Here is a 16,201-nt window from a genome sequence, read left to right on the forward strand (position 1 = left end):
GTTGTGCCCCTTATACACATAATGCCACAGTGGTTGTGCCCCTTATACACATAATGCCACAGTGGCTGTGCCCCTTATACACATAATGCCACAGTGGTTGTGCCCCTTATACACATAATGTCACAGTGGTAGTGCCCTTATACACATAATGTCACAGTAGTAGTGCCCCTTATACACATAATGCCATAGTAGTAGTGCCCCTTATACACATAATGCCACAGTGGTTGTGCCCCTTATACACATAATGCCACAGTGGTTGTGCCCCTTATACACATAATGCCACAGTGGCTGTGCCCCTTATACACATAATGCCACAGTGGTTGTGCCCCTTATACACATAATGTCACAGTGGTAGTGCCCTTATACACATAATGCCACAGTGGTAGTGCCCCTTATACACATAATGTCACAGTAGTAGTGCCCCTTATACACATAATGTCACAGTGGTAGTGCTCCTTATACACATAATGCCATAGTAGTAGTGCCCCTTATACACATAATGCCACACAATAGTAATGCCCCTTATACACATAATGCCACAGTAGTAGTGCCCCTTATACACAATGCCCACAGTAGTGCCCCTTATACACATAAAGTCCACAGTAGTATTGTCCCTTACACATAATGCCCACAATAGTGACCCTTATACAAATAATGCCACAGTGGTAGTGCCCCCTATACACATAATGCCACACAGTAGTAGTGCCCCTTATACAAATAATGCCACAGTGGTAGTGCCCCTTATACACATAATGCCATAGTAGTAGTGCCCCTTATACAAATAATGCCACAGTGGTAGTGCCCCTTATACACATAATGCCACAGTAGTAGTGGCCCTTATACACATAATGTCACAGTGGTAGAGCCCCTTATACACATAATGCCATAGTAGTAGAGCCCCTTATACACATAATGTCACAATAGTAGTGCCCCTTATACACATAATGCCATAGTAGTAGTGCCCCTTATACACATGTCACAGTAGTAGTGCCCCTTATACACATAATGCCACAGTAGTAGTAGTGCCCCTTATACACATAATGTCACAGTAGTAGTGCCCCTTATACATATAATGCCATAATAGTAGTGCCCCTTATACACATAATGTCACAGTAGTAGTGCCCCTTATACACATAATGCCACAGTGGTAGTGCCCCTTATACACATAATGCCACAGTGGTTGTGCCCCTTATACACATAATGCCACAGTGGTTGTGCCCCTTATACACATAATGTCACAGTGGTAGTGCCCTTATACACAAAATGTCACAGTAGTAGTGCCCCTTATACACATAATGCCATAGTAGTAGTGCCCCTTATACACATAATGCCACAGTGGTTGTGCCCCTTATACACATAATGCCACAGTGGTTGTGCCCCTTATACACATAATGCCACAGTGGCTGTGCCCCTTATATACAAAATGCCACAGTGGTTGTGCCCCTTATACACATAATGTCACAGTTGTAGTGCCCTTATACACATAATGCCACAGTGGTAGTGCCCCTTATACACATAATGTCACAGTAGTAGTGCCCCTTATACACATAATGTCACAGTAGTAGTAGTGCCCCTTATACACATAATGCCATAATAGTAGTGCCCCTTATACACATAATGTCACAGTAGTAGTAGTGCCCCTTATACACATAATGCCATAATAGTAGTGCCCCTTATACACATAATGTCACAGTAGTAGTGCCCCTTATACACATAATGCCACAGTGGTAGTGCCCCTTATACACATAATGCCACAGTGGTTGTGCCCCTTATACACATAATGTCACAGTGGTAGTGCCCCTTATACACATAATGCCACAGTGGTTGTGCCCCTTATACATATAATGCCACAGTAGTAGTGCCCCTTATACACATAATGCCACAGTGGTTGTGCCCCTTATACACATAATGCCATAGTAGTAGTGCCCCTTATACACATAATGTCACAGTAGTAGTGCCCCTTATACACATAATGCCATAGTACTAGTGCCCCTTATACTCAAAATGTCACAGTAGTAGAGCCCCTTATACACATAATGCCACAGTGGTTGTGCCCCTTATACATATAATGCCACAGTAGTAGTGCCCCTTATATGCATAATGCCACAGTGGTTGTGCCCCTTATATGCATAATGCCACAGTAGTAGTGCCCCTTATACACAAAATGTCACAGTAGTAGTGCCCCTTATACACATAATGCCATAGTACTAGTGCCCCTTATACACATAATGTCACAGTGGTAGAGCCCCTTATACACATAATGTTACAGTGGTAGTGCCCCTTATACACATAATGCCACAGTGGCTGTGCCCCTTATACACATAATGCCATAGTAGTAGTGCCCCTTATACACATAATTCCACACTGGTAGTGCCCTTATACACATAATGCCATAGTACTAGTGCCCCTTATACACATAATTCCACAGTGGTAGTGCCCTTATACACATAATGCCATAGTAGTAGTGCCCCTTATACACATAATTCCACTGTGGTTGTGCCCCTTATACACATAATGCCATAGTAGTAGTGCCCCTTATACACATAATTCCACAGTGGTTGTGCCCCTTATACACATAATGCCATAGTAGTAGTGCCCCTTATACACATAATTCCACAGTGGTTGTGCCCCTTATACACATAATGCCATAGTAGTAGTGCCCCTTATACACATAATGCCACAGTGGTTGTGCCCCTTATACACATAATGTCACAGTGGTAGTGCCCTTATACACATAATGTCACAGTAGTAGTGCCCCTTATACACATAATGTCACAGTGGTAGTGCTCCTTATACACATAATGCCATAGTAGTAGTGCCCCTTATACACATAATACCACACAATAGTAATGCCCCTTATGCACATAATGCCACAGTAGTAGTGCCCCTTATACACAATGCCCACAGTAGTGCCCCTTATACACATAAAGTCCACAGTAGTATTGTCCCTTACACATAATGCCCACAATAGTGACCCTTATACAAATAATGCCACAGTGGTAGTGCCCCCTATACACATAATGCCACACAGTAGTAGTGCCCCTTATACAAATAATGCCACAGTGGTAGTGCCCCTTATACACATAATGCCATAGTAGTAGTGCCCCTTATACAAATAATGCCACAGTGGTAGTGCCCCTTATACACATAATGCCACAGTAGTAGTGGCCCTTATACACATAATGTCACAGTGGTAGAGCCCCTTATACACATAATGCCATAGTAGTAGAGCCCCTTATACACATAATGTCACAATAGTAGTGCCCCTTATACACATAATGCCATAGTAGTAGTGCCCCTTATACACATGTCACAGTAGTAGTGCCCCTTATACACATAATGTCACAGTAGTAGTAGTGCCCCTTATACACATAATGTCACAGTAGTAGTGCCCCTTATACATATAATGCCATAATAGTAGTGCCCCTTATACACATAATGTCACAGTAGTAGTGCCCCTTATACACATAATGCCACAGTGGTAGTGCCCCTTATACACATAATGCCACAGTGGTTGTGCCCCTTATACACATAATGCCACAGTGGTTGTGCCCCTTATACACATAATGTCACAGTGGTAGTGCCCTTATACACAAAATGTCACAGTAGTAGTGCCCCTTATACACATAATGCCATAGTAGTAGTGCCCCTTATACACATAATGCCACAGTGGTTGTGCCCCTTATACACATAATGCCACAGTGGTTGTGCCCCTTATACACATAATGCCACAGTGGCTGTGCCCCTTATACACATAATGCCACAGTGGTTGTGCCCCTTATACACATAATGTCACAGTGGTAGTGCCCTTATACACATAATGCCACAGTGGTAGTGCCCCTTATACACATAATGTCACAGTAGTAGTGCCCCTTATACACATAATGTCACAGTAGTAGTAGTGCCCCTTATACACATAATGCCATAATAGTAGTGCCCCTTATACACATAATGTCACAGTAGTAGTGCCCCTTATACACATAATGCCACAGTGGTAGTGCCCCTTATACACATAATGCCACAGTGGTTGTGCCCCTTATACACATAATGTCACAGTGGTAGTGCCCCTTATACACATAATGCCACAGTGGTTGTGCCCCTTATACATATAATGCCACAGTAGTAGTGCCCCTTATACACATAATGCCACAGTGGTTGTGCCCCTTATACACATAATGCCATAGTAGTAGTGCCCCTTATACACATAATGTCACGGTAGTAGTGCCCCTTATACACATAATGCCATAGTACTAGTGCCCCTTATACTCAAAATGTCACAGTAGTAGAGCCCCTTATACACATAATGCCACAGTGGTTGTGCCCCTTATACATATAATGCCACAGTAGTAGTGCCCCTTATACGCATAATGCCACAGTAGTAGTGCCCCTTATACACAAAATGTCACAGTAGTAGTGCCCCTTATACACATAATGCCATAGTACTAGTGCCCCTTATACACATAATGTCACAGTGGTAGAGCCCCTTATACACATAATGTTACAGTGGTAGTGCCCCTTATACACATAATGCCACAGTGGCTGTGCCCCTTATACACATAATGCCATAGTAGTAGTGCCCCTTATACACATAATTCCACACTGGTAGTGCCCTTATACACATAATGCCATAGTACTAGTGCCCCTTATACACATAATTCCACAGTGGTAGTGCCCTTATACACATAATGCCATAGTACTAGTGCCCCTTATACACATAATTCCACAGTGGTAGTGCCCTTATACACATAATGCCATAATAGTAGTGCCCCTTATACACATAATTCCACAGTGGTTGTGCCCCTTATACACATAATGCCATAGTAGTAGTGCCCCTTATACACATAATTCCACAGTGGTTGTGCCCCTTATACACATAATGCCATAGTAGTAGTGCCCCTTATACACATAATTCCACAGTGGTTGTGCCCCTTATACACATAATGCCATAGTAGTAGTGCCCCTTATACACATAATGCCACAGTGGTTGTGCCCCTTATACACATAATGTCACAGTGGTAGTGCCCTTATACACATAATGTCACAGTAGTAGTGCCCCTTATACACAATGCCACAGCAGTAGTGCCCCTTATACACATAATGTCACAGTAGTAGTGCCCCTTATACACTTAATGTCACAGTAGTAGTGCCCCTTATACACATAATGCCACACAGTAGTAGTGCCCTGTGGCCGGAGGCTGACCACACGTGATTAAAATGGCTGCCATGACACTGAAGGAATTAACCCTCATGCGGCACCATTTTTAAAAGGACCTTTAGGTGCAGTGCGCCACGTACTGTGAATGTATATGTAATGTGTTTGAACATGTTATATTCAATGTGCTGTGCGCAGTTGTGGAAATGTACTTTTAAATGTATAGCCTATGCACTTATAAGGAATGTATACGTTATTCTGTTTTAGAAGGCTGTAACACTTAAAAGCAAATGGCTTTTGAGACAATCTCCCCTCCTAGTGATACGTTACTTATCCTGACGTAGTGGCCAAACCCTTCGTTTACAGCACTTTCATTTAAATGCGGGCTAGGAAGGCTCTGGTGTGCCTGTCTAAAATACCCAGCAAGGCTGGGGAAAACTATTTGTTTTGGTTTAAGGAGCTCTTTGTCAGGTTGCTGCCTAGGATCGGCCGTTACTCACCCCAGCGCCGGCTTCCCCTAATCTCCCATGTGGTCAGACTTCAGTATTATTCTAAAGGCCCCCACACATCAGCAATTGATTGCAGCAATCGTGCAATCTGCAATCGATTGTGTATAAAAATCTTTCCCTTTTTCAATCGATTGTGGCAATTCTGCAATCTGCAATCAATTGAAAAAGGGAAAGATTTTTATACACAATCGATTGCAGATTGCACGATTGCTGCAATCAATTGCTGATGTATGGGGGCCTTTAGAGCCATGTAGACTTCCTTGAGCTGTGCCGTGCCTTGGTTACTGCGGTTGCCATCATGAACGGAGCCATGACAGTTTACATCACCTGACTACCCTGTACCCAATGGTAGCATGGTGGTGGTCAGCTGATGCTGTCCACCAATGATCTGCTACTGCAGGGTATAAAGCCAGCCTCCGGCCAGCAGGAAGCAGCCTGTGCAATGTTGTTGCTGCTGAGTGCATTCTTGCTGTCACTTCGTTCCAGGTTCCTACGTTGTTTCTTGCGATACAAGTGCCAAATCTTTAAGAAACAGTGCGTCCAAACATCTAACCTGTGTGCGATACAAGTGCCAAATCTCAACGCAGTATTGTGACAAGGACCCTTTCTGGCGTACAAATAACAAGTGCCTTTTCTTGTCATAACGGAGCGTCTAGCACTTACCAGCATTTCAGTACAAGCTATAATCTCCTGTACAAGTGCTTCTTCTAGAAATATATTCCCTGTGCCATTGTTTATTTGTCTCTATCCCATGGTAGCAGACACCAGTTCAAAGGGCTGCAACCTGCTAGTTGGGTGCAGCTTAAACCCATATCCCAATTGGAGGGGTCACTGGAGAACAACTCCCAGCTGGTTAGACTCCGCACCTTTGGACTGGTCTTGTCAATGTCTGACATCCGTGGAGACCACCCACAGCTTGTGCGAGTGGCCAGGATACCATTGTGATAATCGCGACCATCGGCCTTGCGACGAGACCCTGCGGTAGGCCGTGTGAACTCCCTGCTCTAATAGAGCAGGAAGTCCACTGCTGACATCAGTTTGCCCGCAAAACAAATGCCAGGCGTTCCTAAGGGAACGCCTGCGTTTGTCCAACCATCCCCCCTACCCGCCAACAAAACGGGGCGAGCTGTCAATCACCATCGACAGCCGCCCCGTCTTGTTGCGAGCCCCGTAGCAACTGAACTTCAGTCGCTCAGCAGGGCCCACGCACGCGCATGGCGCATGCGCAGTGCGCAAACATCGGGCCGCTTGCGAATGCACAGGGTTTGCGAGGGGCTCTGAATGAGCTCCATAATGCACACGGCAGGGTCCCTTATACACATAATGCCGCTTCCTATTTAGGTAGACCCATAATAGTATCAGGGTGATCTAAATTCTCCCTGTTGACTGCTGTAATTTACAGCTGTGGAACGCGACACCGAATGTCGCTGCGTTCCAACAACAAATCCAGACTTGACATCTGACGTCATCACGTTGGAGATAAACATCTTCCGCGATGAACACTGTTATGATTGGGACCATCTATCATTATTATTTAGACGTATAAGTAAGTATTCCCTTCAGATCTATTGTATAATATTATTTTGAAGTTTGCTTCCTATTATGAATATTTTATAAGGATTGTTACATTTGACATATGAAGTGTATTGTTGATTGATTTATTGTGAACTCCAGAAAGCAATGGCAGACACTATTTAAAGCTGGTGTGGTAACCACTTGGACACCTTGGATGCAGCGAAATGCGTAGGTGCACGCACCCTGATTCACTTTGTACACTTGTCACTGGATTACAAGCATCACCAAGCACTCTTTAAAGCCTTTGGGTCTATCACTGGATTTGGAACTTTGAGCGATTGTTTCCAGCCCATTCATCACTACCAGGCTCCGCTTCTCTGCGTTGGGTCTACCCCAGTGTGAGACCATCGCTAATTGGGATACCTTGGAACATTCTCTCTCTGTGGGTAATATCACTCTATACCGTTTGCTGGACTCTCATGCATCCCTATTGGCCCAGTAATTTGGAATAACTTGTGACTGCTCGGTGTCTCAGGGTATTACATTTATTTTACCATATATCTGTACATCAGCACATCGCTCTCTATCATGTTCAGTAGTTACTGTGTTTTTATGATGTACATGTGATTTTATGATTAAATTGTTAAGACATATTGTTAGTATTCTCTAGCGCTGCTTCCATCGTTTTTTCCTTTATCTTCCAAGAGATCAACTATCTCTGTTTTGCAGCTGCTTGGGGCAGCTTCTCATGCCAGTGCCCTTCTATGTATATTATTTATATAGTTTTCTTGCTACATAATGCCACTCAGTAGTAATGCCCCTTACACATAATGCCACACATTAGTACTCCTTACACATAATGCCACACAGTAGTACCCCTTACACATAATGCCACACAGTAGTACCCCTTACACATAATGCCACACAGTAGTAATGCCCCTTATACATAATTCCACACAGTAGTACCCCTTACACATAATGCCCACAGTAGTAATGCCCCTTACATATAATGCCACACAGTAGTAGTGCCCCATACACATAATGCCACACAGTAGTAGTGCCCCATACACATAATGCCACACAGTAGTAGTGCCCCTTACACATAATGCTACACAGTAGTAGTGCCCCTTACACATAATGCCACACAGTAGTAGTGCCCCTTACACATAATGCCACACAGTAGTAGTGCCCCTTACACATAATGCCACACAGTAGTAGTGCCCCTTACACATAATGCCTCCTGGAAATATATTGACATGCCCACTGGTGTCCTCGCAGATCCAAGCAAGTGCATTGAAACATGCAGCGGCAGTCTCAGATCGTTTCTTAATCGACCATCTGAGCAACTCTATGGTCACGCAAAATGGACGCAAAATGGATGCAGTAACTGAGACACTGACACCATGTTTTCTGCGTACAGGATCGCAGTTATTGAATGGGACATGTCCAAAAATGGTTGCGAAAAGTCTGTATTTTTGTACCACTCCCCGTAACCGCCCACAAAATGGTAACTGACTGTCAATCACTTTGCGAAGAAAGCCTTGCTGGAAGCTGCATCGCTAAGGAACCTTGGTGCGTGCGCAGTGTTACCGTGATGTATGCGCAGCCAGCAAATAATCGCTCAGCTGCATAAATATCAGCATAGCGAATAAGGGTCTAAATTACTTATGTTTCTATGTACACAGAAAGCTATATACCCCCAATATACACAGTATACATATACCCCCAATACACAAACAGTAAACATTTACCACAATATACATATACAATATACATATACCCCCCATATACATATACAATACACATATACCCCCAATATACACACAGTATACATATACCCCCAATACACACAGTATACATATACCCCAATACACACAGTATACATATACCCCCAATACACACACAGAATACATTTACCCAATATACATATACATATACAATATATATATACCCCCAATATACATATACAATATACATATACCCCCAATAAACACAGTATACATATACCCCCAACACACATATACAACATGATCCCAAGACACATAATCCAATATACATATATCCCCATTACACAATGACATGTTTCTGCCCCACATCCCTGCACTCACATCCTGAAGATCACCTTCCCTATGGTGGCCATGCTGAGGATGGTGTCTGGCAGGAGCTGTGATCTCTCTGTGCTCTGACAGATGTACAGGTATGAGGAAGAGACTGAGAGAGTGCCAAACCCATAACTCTTCTTACTGTGACTCACAGCTGCCCCCAGGTCATTGTCAGCTAATGTATGTCTGCACTCATAGGAGTAATGTCCAGGTACACAGAGCTAAGGGGTAATGTACCGGGTCAGGGTGAGAGGAAAGGACCAGCACCCCTATACACACTCACCACCATTACTGTATGTAGTAATCAGTACTATGGGTCACCTCTCAGTATCAGTACCTGCACCCCTATACACACTCACCACCATTGCTGTATGTAGTAATCAGTACTATGGGGAGCCTCTCAGTATCATTACCTGCACCCGTATACACACTCACCACCATTGCTGTATGTAGTAATCAGTACTATGGGGCGCCTCTCAGTATCAGTACCTGCACCCCTATACACACTCACCACCATTGCTGTATATAGTAATCCGTACTATGAGGAGCCTCTCAGTATCAGTACCTGCACACCTATACACACTCACCACCATTGCTGTATGTAGTAATCAGTACTATAGGGAGTCTCTCAGTATCAGTACCTGCACCCCCTTACACACTCACCACCATTACTGTATGTAGTAATCAGTACTATGGGGAGCCTCTCAGTATCAGTACCTGCTCCCCTATACACACTCACCACCATTGCTCAATGTAGTAATCAGTACTATAGGGAGTCTCTCAGTATCAGTACCTGCTCCCCTATACACACTCACCACCATTGCTGTATGTAGTAAACAGTACTGTGGGGAGCCTCTCAGTATCAGTACCTGCTACCCTATACACACTCACCACCATTGCTGTATGTAGTAATCAGTACTATGGGGAGTCTCTCACTATCAGTACCTGCACCCCTATACACACTCACCACCACTACTGTATGTAGTAATCAGTACTATGAGGAGCCTCTCAGTATCAGTACCTGCACCCCTATACACACTCACCACCATTGCTGTATGTAGTAATCAGTACTATGGGGAGTCTCTCTGTATCAGTACCTGCTCCCCTATACACACTCACCACCATTGCTGTATGTAGTAATCAGTACTAAGGGGCACCTCTCAGTATCAGTACCTGCACCCCTATACACACTCACCACCATTGCTGTATGTAGTAATCAGTACTATGGGGAGTCTCTCAGTATCAGTACCTGCACCCTTATACACACTCACCACCATCGCTGTATGTAGTAATCAGTACTATGGGGAGTCTCTCAGTATCAGTACCTGCACCCCTATACACACTCACCACTATCGCTGTATGTAGTAATCAGTACTATGGGGTGCCTCTCAGTATCAGTACCTGCACCCCTATACATACTTACCACCATTGCTGTATATAGTAATCAGTACTATGGGGAGCCTCTTATTATTAGTACCTGCACCCTTATACACACTCACCACCATTGCTGTATGTAGTAATCAGTACTATGGGGAGTCTCTCAGTATCAGTACCTGCACCCCTATACACACTCACCACCATTACTGTATGTAGTAATCAGTACAATGGGGTAACTCTCAGTATCAGTACCTGCACCCCTATACACACTCACCACCATTGCTGTATGTAGTAATCAGTACTATGGGGAGCCTCTCAGTATCAGTACCTGCACCCCTATACACACTCACCACCATTGCTGTATATAGTAATCAGTACTACGGGGAGCTTCTCAGTATAAGTACCTGCTCCCCTATACACACTCACCACCATTGCTGTATATAGTAATCAGTACTATGGGGTGCCTCTCAGTATAAGTACCTGCTCCTCTATACACACTCACCACCATTACTGTATATAGTAATCAGTACTATGGGGAGCCTCTCAGTATCAGTACCTGCACCCCTATACACATTCACCACCATTACTGTATGTAGTAATCAGTACTATGGGGTGTCTCTCACTATCAGTACCTGCACCCCTATACACACTCACCACCATTGCTGTATGTAGTAATCAATACTATTGGGAGCCTCTCAGTATCAGTACCTGCACCCCTATACACACTCACCACCATTACTGTATGTAATAATCAGTACTATGGGGTGTTTCTCAGTATCAGTACCTGCACCCCTATACACACTCACCACCATTACTGTATGTAGTAATCAGTACTATGGGGAGCCTCTCAGTATCAGTAAATGGACCCTAATACACACTTACCACCATTACTGTATGTAGTAATCACTACTATGGGGCACCTCTCAGTATCAGTACCTGCTCCCCTATACACACTCACCACCATTAATGTATATAGTAATCAGTACTATGGGGCACCTCTCAGTATCAGTACCAGCACCCCTATACACACTCACCACCATTACTGTATGTAGTAATCAGTACTATGGGGTACCTCTCAGTATCAGTATCTGCACCCCTATACACACTCACCATTACAGTATGTAGTAATCAGTACTATGGGGAGCCTCTCAGTAACAATACCGGCACCCCTATACACACTCACCACCATTGCTGTATGTAGTAATCAGTACTATGGGGAGCCTCTCAGTATCAGTACCTGCACCCCTATACACACTCACCACCATTACTGTCTATAGTAATCAGTACTATGGGGAGCCTCTCAATATCAGTACCTGCACCCCTATACACACTCACCATCATTGCTGTATGCAGTAATCGGTACTATGGGGTGTTTCTCAGTATCAGTACCTGCTCCCCTATACACACTCACCACCATTGCTGTATATAGTAATCAGTAATATGGGGAGCCTCTCAGTATCAGTACCTGCACCCCTATACACACTCACCACCATTACTGTATGTAGTAATCAGTACTATGGGGAGCCTCTCAGTATCAGCACCTGCACCCATATACACACTCACCACCATTGCTGTATATAGTAATCAGTACTATGGGGCACATCTTAGTATCAGTACCTGAACCCCTATACACACTCACCACCATTGCTGTATATAGTAATCAGTACTATGGGGCACCTCTCACTATCAGTACCTGCACCCCTATACACACTCACCACCATTGCTGTATGTAGTAATCAGTACTATGGCGAGCCTCTCAGTATCAGTACATGCACCCCTATATACACTCACCACCATTGCTGTATGTAGTAATCAGTACTATGAGGAGCCGCACACTTTCAGTACCTGCACCCCTATACACACTCACCACCATTACTGTATGTAGTAATCAGTACTATGGGGAGCCTCTCAGTATCAGTACCTGCAGCCCTATATACACTCACCACCATTGCTGTATGTAGTAATCAGTACTATGGGGAGCCTCTCAGTATAAGTACCTGCACCCCTATACACACTCACCACCATTACTCTATGTAGTAATCAGTACTATGGGGTGCCTCTCAGTATCAGTACCTACACCCCTATACACACTCACCACCATTGCTGTATATAGTAATCAGTACTATGGGCAGCCTCTCAGTATCAGTACCTACACCCCTATACACACTCACCACTATCGCTGTGTATAGTAATCAGTACTATGGGGTGCCTCTCAGTATCAGTACCTGCACCCCTATACATACTTACCACCATTGCTATATATAGTAATCAGTACTATGGGGAGCCTCTTTTTATTAGTACCTGCACCCCTATACACACTCACCACCATTGCTGTATGTAGTAATCAGTACTATGGGGAGTCTCTCAGTATCAGTACCTGCACCACTATACACACTCACCACCATTACTGTATGTAGTAATCAGTACAATGGGGTAACTCTCAGTATCAGTACCTGCACCCCTATACACACTCACCACCATTGCTGTATGTAGTAATCAGTACTATGGGGAGCCTCTCAGTATAAGTACCTGCTCCCCTATACACACTCACCACCATTGCTGTATATAGTAATCAGTACTATGGGGAGCCTCTCAGTATCAGTACCTGCACCCCTATACACACTCACCACCATTGCTGTATGTAGTAATCAGTACTATGGGGAGCTTCTCAGTATCAGTACCTGCTCCCCTTTACACACTCACCGCCATTGCTGTATATAATAATCAGTACTATGGGGAGCCTCTCAGTATCAGTACCTGCTCCCCTTTACACACTCACCGCCATTGCTGTATATAGTAATCAGTACTATGGGGAGCCTCTCAGTATAAGTACCTGCTCCTCTATACACACTCACCACCATTACTGTATATAGTAATCAGTACTATGGGGAGCCTCTCAGTATCAGTACCTTCACCCCTATACACATTCACCACCATTACTGTATGTAGTAATCAGTACTATGGGGTGTCTCTCACTATCAGTACCTGCACCCCTATACACACTCACCACCATTGCTGTATGTAGTAATCAGTACTATTGGGAGCCTCTCAGTATCAGTACCTGCACCCCTATACACACTCACCTCCATTACTGTATGTAATAATCAGTACTATGGGGTGTTTCTCTGTATCAGTACCTGCACCCCTATACACACTCACCACCATTACTGTATGTAGTAATCAGTACTATGGGGAGCCTCTCAGTATCAGTAAATGCACCCTAATACACACTTACCACCATTACTGTATGTAGTAATCACTACTATGGGGCACCTCTCAGTATCAGTACCTGCTCCCCTATACACACTCACCACCATTACTGTATAAAGTAATCAGTACTATGGGGCACCTCTCAGTATCAGTACCTGCACCCCTATACACACTCACCACCATTACTGTATGTAGTAATTAGTACTATGGGGCACCTCTCAGTATCAGTATCTGCACCCCTATACACACTCACCACCATTACTCTATGTAGTAATCAGTACTATGGGGTTCCTCTCAGTATCAGTACCTACACCCCTATACACACTCACCACCATTGCTGTATATAGTAATCAGTACTATGGGCAGCCTCTCAGTATCAGTACCTACACCCCTATACACACTCACCACCATCGCTGTATGTTGTAATCAGTACTATGAGAAGCCTCTCAGTAACAGTACCTGCACCCCTATACACACTCACCATCATTGCTGTATGTAGTAAGCAATACTATGGGGAGCCTCTCCGTATAAGTACCTGCACCCCTATACACACTCACCAGAATTACTGTATGTAGTAATCAGTACTATGGGGAGCCTCTCAGTATCAGTACCTGCACCCCTATTAACACTTACCACCATTGCTGTAAGTAGTAATCAGTACTATGGGGAGCCTCTCAGTATCAGTACGTGCACCCATATACACACTCACCACCATTGCTGTATGTAGTAATCAGTACTATGGGGTGTCTCTCACTATCGGTACCTGCACCCCTATACACACTCACCACCATTGCTGTATGTAGTAATCAGTACTATGGGGAGCCTCTCAGTATCAGTACCTGCACCCCTATACACACTCACCACCATTACTGTATGTAGTACTCAGTACTATGGGGAGCCTCTCAGAATCAGTACCTGCACCCCTATACACTCACCACCATTGCTGTATGTAGAAATCAGTAGTATGAGGAGCCTCTCAGTATAAGTACCTGCACCCCTATACACACTCACCACCATTGCTGTATGTAGTAAACAGTACTGTGGGGAGCCTCTCAGTATCAGTACCTGCTACCCTATACACACTCACCACCATTGCTGTATGTAGTAATCAGTACTATGGGGAGTCTCTCACTATCAGTACCTGCACCCCTATACACACTCACCACCACTACGGTATGTAGTAATCAGTACTATGAGGAGCCTCTCAGTATCAGTACCTGCACCCCTATACACACTCACCACCATTGCTGTATGTAGTAATCAGTACTATGGGGAGTCTCTCAGTATCAGTACCTGCTCCCCTATACACACTCACCACCATTGCTGTATGTAGTAATGAGTACTAAGGGGCACCTCTCAGTATCAGTACCTGCACCCCTATACACACTCACCACCATTGCTGTATGTAGTAATCAGAACTATGGGGAGTCTCTCAGTATCAGTACCTGCACCCTTATACACACTCACCACCATCGCTGTATGTAGTAATCAGTACTATGGGGAGTCTCTCAGTATCAGTACCTGCTCCCCTATACACACTCACCACCATTGCTGTATGTAGTAATGAGTACTAAGGGGCACCTCTCAGTATCAGTACCTGCACCCCTATACACACTCACCACCATTGCTGTATGTAGTAATCAGAACTATGGGGAGTCTCTCAGTATCAGTACCTGCACCCTTATACACACTCACCACCATCGCTGTATGTAGTAATCAGTACTATGGGGAGTCTCTCAGTATCAGTACCTGCACCCCTATACACACTCACCACTATCGCTGTATGTAGTAATCAGTACTATGGGGTGCCTCTCAGTATCAGTACCTGCACCCATATACACTCACCACCATTACAGTATGTAGTAATCAGTACTATGGGGAGCCTCTCAGTATCAGTACCTGCACCCATATACACACTCACCACCATTGCTGTATATAGTAATCAGTACTATGGGGTGCCTCTCAGTATAAGTACCTGCTCCTCTATACACACTCACCACCATTACTGTATATAGTAATCAGTACTATGGGGAGCCTCTCAGTATCAGTACCTGCACCCCTATACACATTCACCACCATTACTGTATGTAGTAATCAGTACTATGGGGTGTCTCTCACTATCAGTACCTGCACCCCTATACACACTCACCACCATTGCTGTATGTAGTAATCAATACTATTGGGAGCCTCTCAGTATCAGTACCTGCACCCCTATACACACTCACCACCATTACTGTATGTAATAATCAGTACTATGGGGTGTTTCTCAGTATCAGTACCTGCACCCCTATACACACTCACCACCATTACTGTATGTAGTAATCAGTACTGTGGGG

At 44.3% G+C, this 16,201-nt stretch overlaps 1 protein-coding gene across 1 annotated transcript in view; it reads right to left on the reverse strand.

Moving 5' to 3' along the window:
* Positions 1-9,362, reverse strand: part of LOC148443033 (V-set domain-containing T-cell activation inhibitor 1-like) — a 225,188-nt gene extending 215,826 nt beyond the window's left edge. The window contains exon 1 of the mRNA XM_088463361.1: positions 9,285-9,362. Coding sequence (XP_088319487.1) covers positions 9,285-9,316 — 32 coding nt within the window. The 5' untranslated portion in view covers positions 9,317-9,362. The remainder of the gene's footprint in view (positions 1-9,284) is intronic.
* Positions 9,363-16,201: the final 6,839 nt, after the last annotated feature.

Source organism: Taudactylus pleione, unplaced genomic scaffold, assembly GCF_031769625.1.
Source record: "Taudactylus pleione unplaced genomic scaffold, aTauple2 ptg001349l, whole genome shotgun sequence".
NCBI lineage: Eukaryota > Metazoa > Chordata > Amphibia > Anura > Myobatrachidae > Taudactylus > Taudactylus pleione.